This window comes from Schistocerca serialis, chromosome 9, assembly GCF_023864345.2.
Source record: "Schistocerca serialis cubense isolate TAMUIC-IGC-003099 chromosome 9, iqSchSeri2.2, whole genome shotgun sequence".
NCBI classification, from domain to species: domain Eukaryota; kingdom Metazoa; phylum Arthropoda; class Insecta; order Orthoptera; family Acrididae; genus Schistocerca; species Schistocerca serialis.
Genome location: NC_064646.1, coordinates 253803365 through 253812469, shown reverse-complemented (window position 1 = coordinate 253812469; position 9105 = coordinate 253803365). Strand labels below are relative to the sequence as shown.

The 9105-nt window shown below is 45.3% G+C and overlaps 1 protein-coding gene across 1 annotated transcript; it reads left to right on the top strand.

Annotated features, from left to right (window-relative positions):
• Positions 1-213: 213 nt before the first annotated feature.
• On the top strand, positions 214-8821 carry LOC126418676 (endocuticle structural glycoprotein SgAbd-1). Its single transcript, XM_050085563.1, has 3 exons — positions 214-359; positions 5071-5396; positions 8192-8821. The coding sequence occupies exons 1-3, from the start codon at positions 348-350 to the stop codon at positions 8466-8468; spliced, it is 615 nt and encodes a 204-aa protein (XP_049941520.1). The 5' UTR covers positions 214-347; the 3' UTR covers positions 8469-8821.
• Positions 8822-9105: the final 284 nt, after the last annotated feature.

Here is a 9105-nt window from a genome sequence, read left to right as displayed (position 1 = left end):
GAAGACGACGAGAATCGAGTGAAAACGACTTGCACGTGGAATCAGGGGGGGGGGGGGGGGGGGTGACACAAAAGGACACGATGTGTCGCGTTCTGGCAATACAAGGACCGCACGCGAATCAGGCGGAATGCCGGCCATAAAGACGACACCGCCGCCGCTTCCCCGCCTCCTGCGCCTCTCCGCTGCTCCCGGAGAGGCGTCCTCGCGGCCACTACCGGCTGATGGCTGACGCCGCCGGTCACGTGGTACGGCCGCTCCCTGGGGGTGGCGCCCCGCGACGGTATATATGCCCGCTGCCTGCTCCCACAGGCAGCACTTTCTGACAGAGGATCTGCTCGCCTTCTACAATGAACACCTTGGTAAGTCCTCTCAGTTTAATTTTCCTCACAGCTACACTAAAGTACAGCAAAATTAGTTTTCAATATTACTAATAGTTCCCAGTTTATATCTGACGTATCCTCCTGTTCTTCTTAACGTATGTTATACGTGTTGTTAATTCAAAAAAATGGTTCAAATGGCTCTGAGTACTATGGGACTTAACAGCTGTGGTCATCAGTCCCCTAGAACTTAGAACTACTTAAACCTAACTAACGTAAGGACACTTAGGACACTTCGCTGGTAAAGGCACTAAACAGGTTAGGTGCAGGATACTACCAAACGAAGGTCATGCGGTTCAACGACTACACACAGAACGACATTACAGAGACCTACATAATGGTATATAGGTACTAATATTTATTTTATACTGGTCGGCAAGAACATAGATGTATATAAGTTACTTCAGTTTTCACAGTGCGTATTAAGAGAAATGTAAGGCACATACAAGTTGCAGGTGGATTCATACTACAACAGAGATTGTGCATACTCGATAATGTATTTAGTTTTATTTACAGGGAAACTGACGCTATTTTGTGACAAGAAATACAGGTCCTTCTCACCCGGCAACTTGATATCATAGCCACTTGATTCGCTATATCAAAAAATCGTTTCTACTGCATTTCTCAGCTTTGTATTTAATGAACAGAATTCCCTCGTCCCGCTAATGCGTTCTTTTTTGACTATCTCTGAGTTTTCTAGTAAGCCGAGGAACTCCAAAGGGAAAATGTGTACTTCTCAAAAAATTAAATTATGTAGTTTCAGAGACATAGTATTAGCACCATGGAAGCTTATCTACTCCAGCTGCACTGTGCCTCAGTATCTGAATATAATGGTGCAAATGGCTCTGAGCACTATGCGACTTGACTTCTGAGGTCATCAGTCGCCTAGAACTTAGAACTAATTAAACCTAAATAACCTAAGGACACCACACACATCCATGCCCTAGGCAGGATTCGAACCTGCGACCGGAGCGGTCGCTCGGCTCCAGACTGTAGCGCCTAGAACCGCACGGCCACTCCGGCCGGCATCTGAATATATCATTTGTTTATAACTGCACAGTACTTTATCAGTCTATGCGCATAACTCGAAACCATTGGTAATATACTGGTCTATGATTCATAACCATGATTTCCGATGTTCGCTATTTATTTATTTCAAATTGAGTACTGGTACCATTCGTTACCAATGTGTAAAAAACATCCCCGATGTTAATGCTTTCTTCTTCACATTGTGTTCACATAGTATATGCCCATTCTCGTGTTACTTAATCTCACGATAATTACACATTTCAGTTATTTATATGATTATGAGCAGATGAAGAAACAAGGCCTTGTAGTCTTATACCCTCATGTAGTCTTATAATGAGCGAGATAGTAGCTGCCTCTGCTAGCGCATGGAGGAATATTTAACATGACTAACTGAAACCAGCTAGACAACACTATCTAGAGTTGATTGGGTTGCGTGAGAAAAGAGGTATGTTTATCGCACCAAATCTTACAGTGATGATAGCGAAGTTCTATTACAAACACTGTGTGTGCTTTAGTGTGCGAGCTTACAGTGATAGTAGCAGAGTTCTATTCGAGCAGTTATGGAAGCCGTCGGGGGTATAATTTCCAAAGAGAAGACGCGTCTCTTTCTTACGCCATCGGAAAACCATACGCTCTCGCATTGATGCTGCAGACAGAGCTAAATAAATTGGACTCTGTAAACGAACTCAAGGTGAGAGGTAAGACAGCATTCAGGACATTCTCTTGCTTACTACAGTTATACGTCATTGTTACCTGACCAACGCAACGGGTATATCTATTAGGCATCCAGAGACTACTTAGCGAGTGTCGTACAATTCCCTGTCGACTGAAAATAGGGGTGTGGAGTCAGGTTTTCAGCGTTGTTTTACGCCAATACTGTCGTTTTCCATTTCTACCTAAAACAGAACAAATTAGTTAAAATAACAAGAGATTCAGGCAAGCTTGATTAATTGCGGTGGGAATCTAAAGATAAACTACCGATCACACAGTAATAGGGAAAGCGGGCTGTACTTGCAGATGAACAAACTCCCGAGAAGCCGAGAGAAAAGAGTACATGTTTCGGTTTATGGTCTGTCTCACATTATTCCGAACAGCCTCTTTCTCAAATGTTCACGAATTATTTCCAGTTTTGAAATAAATGTTTGGGTTGAAACTTCCTGAGGGGTTAAAACTGTGTGCTAGATTCGTACTGAGAGTCTCGCCTGTCACGAAAAATACTCTTAACTGCTAAGGTATCCAGTCACGATCTAACTGCTCCAGTTTCGTCTGCATCTGACTTGTACTTCACAAACTAAACATATACTCTACATTAACAGTGTAGAAATCGGGCTGTAGATCAATGCTGAAGGTCTCGATAACAAGTTCATAAGCTGAACATTCACTCGATATTCTGAAACTAGAACGAGAGACACAGAAGACATTGCTGAATTTTGTTAGGAGACAGTTTTCCACCATTCATTGTCCCCATGACACTGTCTGAGCTATTCAGCATGGATCAGCAATCTAGGTATCAGGCTTTCTCCCGAAAGTATCTACCATTAAGCTGTCAGTTGGATCCAGAATGGGTGGTTTGTTGATTCGAGAAGTACCTATATCAATCACATTGTGATGGAGAAGTTGTAAAGCGAGGTGGAAGTATTCTGAACTCGACAAGAAGAAGATTTCTAGTAAGGGGGTGGGGGAGGGGGGGAGCTGCATGCTTAACGTTGTTCTTGGATTCCATTTAACTAGATAACATCACCACACGAAAAATATTGCACAACGCCCAAAAGCATTTCCAGTATAACCGCCTAAAGGTGATCATTAACCATAATTTTGTCACCGCTTCGTTAGAGCTTGGTATTCAACGTAATTCCGGTAAGTAGGGCTTTTATAGATGGTGTGAACAGGGTAGCCAGATAACAACGAATACACTCCAGGCGGTCCACCTATTTTAACAGGGGGAGTGGGGGAGCCTTGACGTCTAGCCTTCTAAAGTAGTGTCACGGTGATGGGCCAGTTTCCAACGCCAGATCAAGATCATTAGAAATGGCGCACGTCCACCTCGAAAGTTCACTGAGTACAATTACAACTAGCAATCCCAACGTTTTTTCAAAAATTTCTTTTCAATGACCACTACAAAAAATAGAAAATACTAATTTCATTATTTGGTTCTGATTTGTATTAACAGCATACTCTTTAAAGAGGTACTCGTTCGTCCAGAACCTGAAAATATGTTTTAGCACTGCCTTCGGTGTATCATTGTATTTCCAGTAGTGTCTACGACAATTTTTGTACAAACTCCCATGTACTACTACGAGGGACAGGGAGAGACTTTATGATCACCACAGTTCTTCTTATATTTTTTGGGAAAGTTTAGACGTTTAGCTGACAAAAATCAAAATAATTACAGAATCCATTAAAAATACACAAAATATATTTCTTTTTAATTTTAAAATGTAATCTACATGACCAGATTAGAATATTTACAAGAGGCTGGTGTAAAGTAACACAGTCCCCTTACTATTGCTTCAAGCTAAGCTCTTGTTTGTGTATATTAGTCCTCGTGAGCCATGTTTCAAACGTTACTTCTCAACCCGACTCTAAAAAATATCTCCCACTGCTCCTGTACTAGCGGCTGCTGAGAGACTGTACGCGACGGGACTTTCGCTGCGAATCAGGTGTGCGTTGTAACGTGATCAAGAGCCGAACACCACTAGTCATTTGAAAAACATGTTCATGTCTTTAAGTACATTAGCGTCGTAACAGACTAACTTGTTAAGTTCCGATTGACATAAATATCCTGTATCATCTCACCTCCAGAGTACTGGCAGTTCCTGAATAATTTCGAAGAAAATCTACACCTATGTGTACATAGTATCAGTCGCTGCTATGTAGTTCATTCACAAGTTGCGACATTGTCGCGAATAAAGCAGTGACCCGTATATACAGTAAGTTTTCTTTAATTTACGTCTATGATCACAAACTTTTCGTTAACAGATTACCGGATTCGGTCTATAACGACCATCATCAGATCTGTTTTACGAAAACAAAACAAAGTCCTAATGTACTGCAGTCATAGTGGCATCGTCAAATGTTAAATGAAAATTTTTTTAAAACGTATCTGATGATGGGCATTATAGACCGAAACCGATAAACTGTTAACACAAAGTTTGTGACCATAGACGTAAATTAAAGGAAAGTTAATGTAGTTCATTAATGCCGGTACTGTACTGAAATGCGTGTTTTCTCCACAATACAGTTACATAAACTTTAAAGGCTAGGTTTTCTCCTCTATTTCTAGCTTGCAATGGGGACGTGAAGTCTCTAAAGCAAATTTCACTTGAATTCCACCGAAGGGCAAAGTTATCCCTTGGCACTGATGCTCCACATGAAAGAAGACGATAATAAACACTGTTTCGCTTACAGCAGGGCAACATTTTTTTAAGCGAATAAAACAGAACACGGACTGACGCAGGGCGAAAAGGAGCATGTGTGCATTGTTCTGCCGTTTCCAAGGCACAGCCTATAGGTCTTGTTCTGAGCTGTACAGTACACCTCGAAAGCCAGGTGGAGCGTGCTGTACACAATGAACTCGAGACGCACAGAGAAAGTCGTCACAAAGGGAAGCTGTTGGAGAAGACCCTTGCGACTGGGTGCGCACTGTATCCGTGCCCCTCCGCAGGTACTGGTGGCTCTGACGGTGTTGTGCGGCGCGGCGGTGGCGCGGCCGCAGGTGCCCGTCTTCGACCCGTTCCCCAAGTACAACCCCATCGACGTGCGGATCCCGCGGCCGTCCGCCACGCCGGCGCGCCCGTCGCCGCCGGCGAGCCGCGCTCCGCCCCCACCGCCCCCACCGCGCCCCGTCGTGCCGTCGCAGCCGCTGCCGGCCCCCGCGCCACAGCCCGCCTTCGTGCCAGCGCGCACCATCCCGCAGGCCTCCTCAGAGGGCCACTGGATCATCATCAAGCAGGCCAAGGACCAGGGCAACGATGGATCCTACCGGTGGAAGTAAGTATTCATACGTCCTCCGTGCTTCTTCCAAACTACTCACTGACTAATAGAGGTACAACCGAAAACATCTAGTAGAGGACATTGAAACAAGCAAGTATCTTAGGTCTGGAAGCCAACTGTCTCCCCGAGACGACATACCCGCATTCATGTTGTTATATGCCTGTCTGGATGACGCTGCATGTGGTGGAAGGATGCTTATGCACGGCAAACTTTGAGGTGGCTGTCGACACGTATAGGCATCGCTGAATAAATGTGCTGAGGCCTGCCTGAACAGTGGCCGTGTGGAACTCCTGTAGCAGTGTATTTATCTTCAAGTGCATATCTACAGTTGGATCCCGGGGCACTCTAAGCACTCAGTCATAATTCGATGTATCGGGAAAAACATTGTTTTAAAGATCTGTTTTTTTAAAAACGACAGGCATTGTAGCACTTCACAGTTATTTGACACCTGTGAATGGTAAAAATATGCCGAAATTCCGATCGTGGAGAAAAAAATGCAATTCTTTAATAACAATCCAGGGGAAAAATATACGCTCTCTAAGCGCCTAAGTAACAACAGCCGTTCTCATAGGGCAGCACACATACTTTCATGGTGTGAAGAACACTGAGACACTCCATCGATGTTTGAGTCGTTAAGTCACTCGAGATTAACCTCGCTGAAAATACCTGTTGGTATTTGGAACAGATTGGAACAGTAGCCGCAATATCTCAAAAATTCAGTACGTCTACGCGATGCACTTGTAGCTGAAGAAACGTATTACCAGTCTGTCTTTGTAAAATAATTTATTACTTTACGATCTGTTCCAAATATGTAATATTCAATCGACCGCTTTGCTCACAAAATTGCGTCTTCAGATAATCTTGAAAGCGTATAACGATAAATTTTATATGTTTTTACGATGTTTTTTTTCGTAGATTAATCACGTCTGAAGTTGGCAACTTGGTGCCGGAACCATTAGTGTGAATATTATATATTATAAGTCATAGTGACGTTTTGAAACTCGCATAGTTCCATTTGGCAGTACGTTGAAAAGACTCTCTTCGTTGCCCGAGAGTATCGAATATCAAGGCTACAGGCACTGCTACGTGTTACTAGTGTGCTGTCTTAGACGGTGACTAATTACACTACTGGCCATTAAAAATGCTACACCAAGAAGAAAGGCAGATGATAAACGGGTAATCATTGGACAAATATATTATACTAGAACTGACATGTGATTACATTTTCACGCAATTTGGGTGCACAGATCCTGAGAAATCAGTACCCAGAACAACCACCTCTGGCCGTAATAACGGCCTTGATACGCCTGGGCATTGAATCAGAGCTTGGATGGCGTGTACAGGTACAGCTGCCCATGCAGCTTCAACACGATACGAAAGTTCATCAAGAGTAGTGACTGGCGTATTGTGACGAGCCAGTTGCTCAGCCACCATTGACCAGACGTTTTCAATTGGTGAGAGATCTGGGGTCGGCTGGTGTGGCCGTGCGGTTCTAGGCGCTTCAGTCTCGAACCGCGTGCCGCTACGGTCGCAGGTTCGAATTCTGCCTCGGGCATGGATGTTTGTGATGTCCTTAGGTTAGTTACGTTTAAGTAGTTCTACGTTCTAGGGGACTGATGACCACAGATGTTAAGTCCCATAGTGCTCAGAGCCATTTGAACCATTTGAGAGATCTGGAGAATGTGCTGGCCAGGGCAGCAGTCGAACAATTTCTGTATCCAAAAAGGCCCGTATAGGACCCGCATCATGGGATCGTGCAGTATCCTGCTGAAATATAGGATTTCGCAGGGATCGAATGAAGGGTAGAGCAACGGGTCGTAACACATCTGAAATGTAATGTCCACTGTTCAAAGTGCCGACAATGCGAACAAGAGGTGACCGGGACGTGTAATCAGTGGCACCCCATACCATGACGCCGGGTGATACGCCAGTATGGCGATGACGAATACACGCTTCCAATGTGCGTGCACCGCGATGTCGCCAAACACGGATGCGACCTTCATGATGCTGTAAACAGAACCTGGATTCATCCGAAAGAATGACGTTTTGCAATTCGTGCACCCAGGTTCGTCTTTGAGTACACCTTCGCAGGCGCTCCTGTCTGTGATGCAGCGTCAAGGGTAACCGTAGCCATGGTCTCCGAGCTGATAGTCCATGCTGGTGGAAACGTCGTCGAACTGTTCGTGCAGATTACTGTTGTCTAGCAAACGTCCCCATCTGTTGACTCAGGGATCGAGACGTGGCTGCACGATCCGTTCCAGGCATGCGGATAAGATGCCTGTCATCTCGACTGCTAGTGATACGAAGTCGTTGGAATCCAGCACGGCGTTCCGATTACCCTCCTGAACCCACCGATTCCATATTCTGCTAACAGTCATTGGATCTCGACCAACGCGAACAGCAATGTCGTGGAACGATATACCACATTCGCGATAGGCTACAATCCGACCCGTATCAAAGTCGGAAACGTAATGGTACGCATTTCTACTCCTTACACGAGGCATCACAACGACGTTTCACCAGGCAACTGCTGTTTGTGTATGAGAAATCGGTTGGAAACTTTCCTCATGTCAGCACGTTGTAGGTGTCGCCACCGGCGCCAACCTTGTGTGAATGCTCTGAATAGCTAATCATTTGCATGTCACAGCATCTTCTTCCAGTCGGTTAAATTAGGCGTCTGTAGCATGTCATCTTCGTGGTATAGCAATTTTAATGGCCAGTAGTGTACTTTCCCGGTGAGCTTATTGCGATACGAGTTGGTATACCTGTTTCTCACTGTGCCCTGTCCACAGCTACGAGACGGAGAACGGCATCGCGGCTGAGGAGACGGGCGCCCTGAAGGCGATCGCGCCCAACGAGGACGGCACGGCGGCGCAGGGCTTCTACTCTTACACGGCGCCCGACGGCACGCCCATCCGCGTCACCTACACCGCCGACGAGAACGGCTTCCAGGCGCAGGGCGACCACTTCCCCGTGGCGCCGCCCATCCCGGAGGCGATCCAGCGCGCGCTCGCCTGGAACGCCGCCCACCCGGAGGAGGAAGTCGAGACTCCAGCCAGGAGGGCCTGAGCTTCCTCTCCACCTCACGGATACACTGCCGAACGTCCACTACCGGACCGTCTTCGACTAACGGAACCTTCTTCGAACCTCGGACACGTCTACTACCCTAGCAACTTCTCTTCGTTTCCCTACAAGACGCATCGCCATGCGTCGATTTCCTTCTAGCGTCATAACAACGCAGTAACTGTGCGACATTGCAGCCCCCGTCTCGTGAGAGTGCGGTGCGCGTCTCGTTCTCAACCTCCGCGCGTCTCTTCTTCGCGAGTTCAGTTCCTCACTCTTATGCTGAACGTTATTTAAGACCTTATATAATTATGTGTATCATTGCATGGCAATAAAGTTTATACTAAGGCCAGTAAAAACTGTGTTTGTTTCTTTCCTTCATTTTTGACATTATAACCTACACTGCTAAAAATTTCTTGAAATTTTGGACTTCCATATTCTTTAAACAATAAATTCTTTCCTTTCCTTTTCGTTTTTGGTGCAGGGAAGAAATAAATTAACCCTTTCACAAAAATTTTTTCACAGTTAAAGATGTTAATGGCTGGATCTTTAATCACTGTCACAGTAAGAACTCATACAAAAAAATATTTGAAGCTGTTTCGTTTTCTGGTGTCATGGAATGTGTGGCTGGTCCCGGCTGAGG

What these genes read in the sequence shown, in the direction of transcription:
- LOC126418676 (XM_050085563.1), top strand. An exon ending in GATGGATCCTACCGGTGGAA is followed by an intron (nt 5,397 to 8,191) that starts GTAAGTATTCAT and finishes CCCTGTCCACAG; the next exon opens with CTACGAGACGGAGAACGGCA.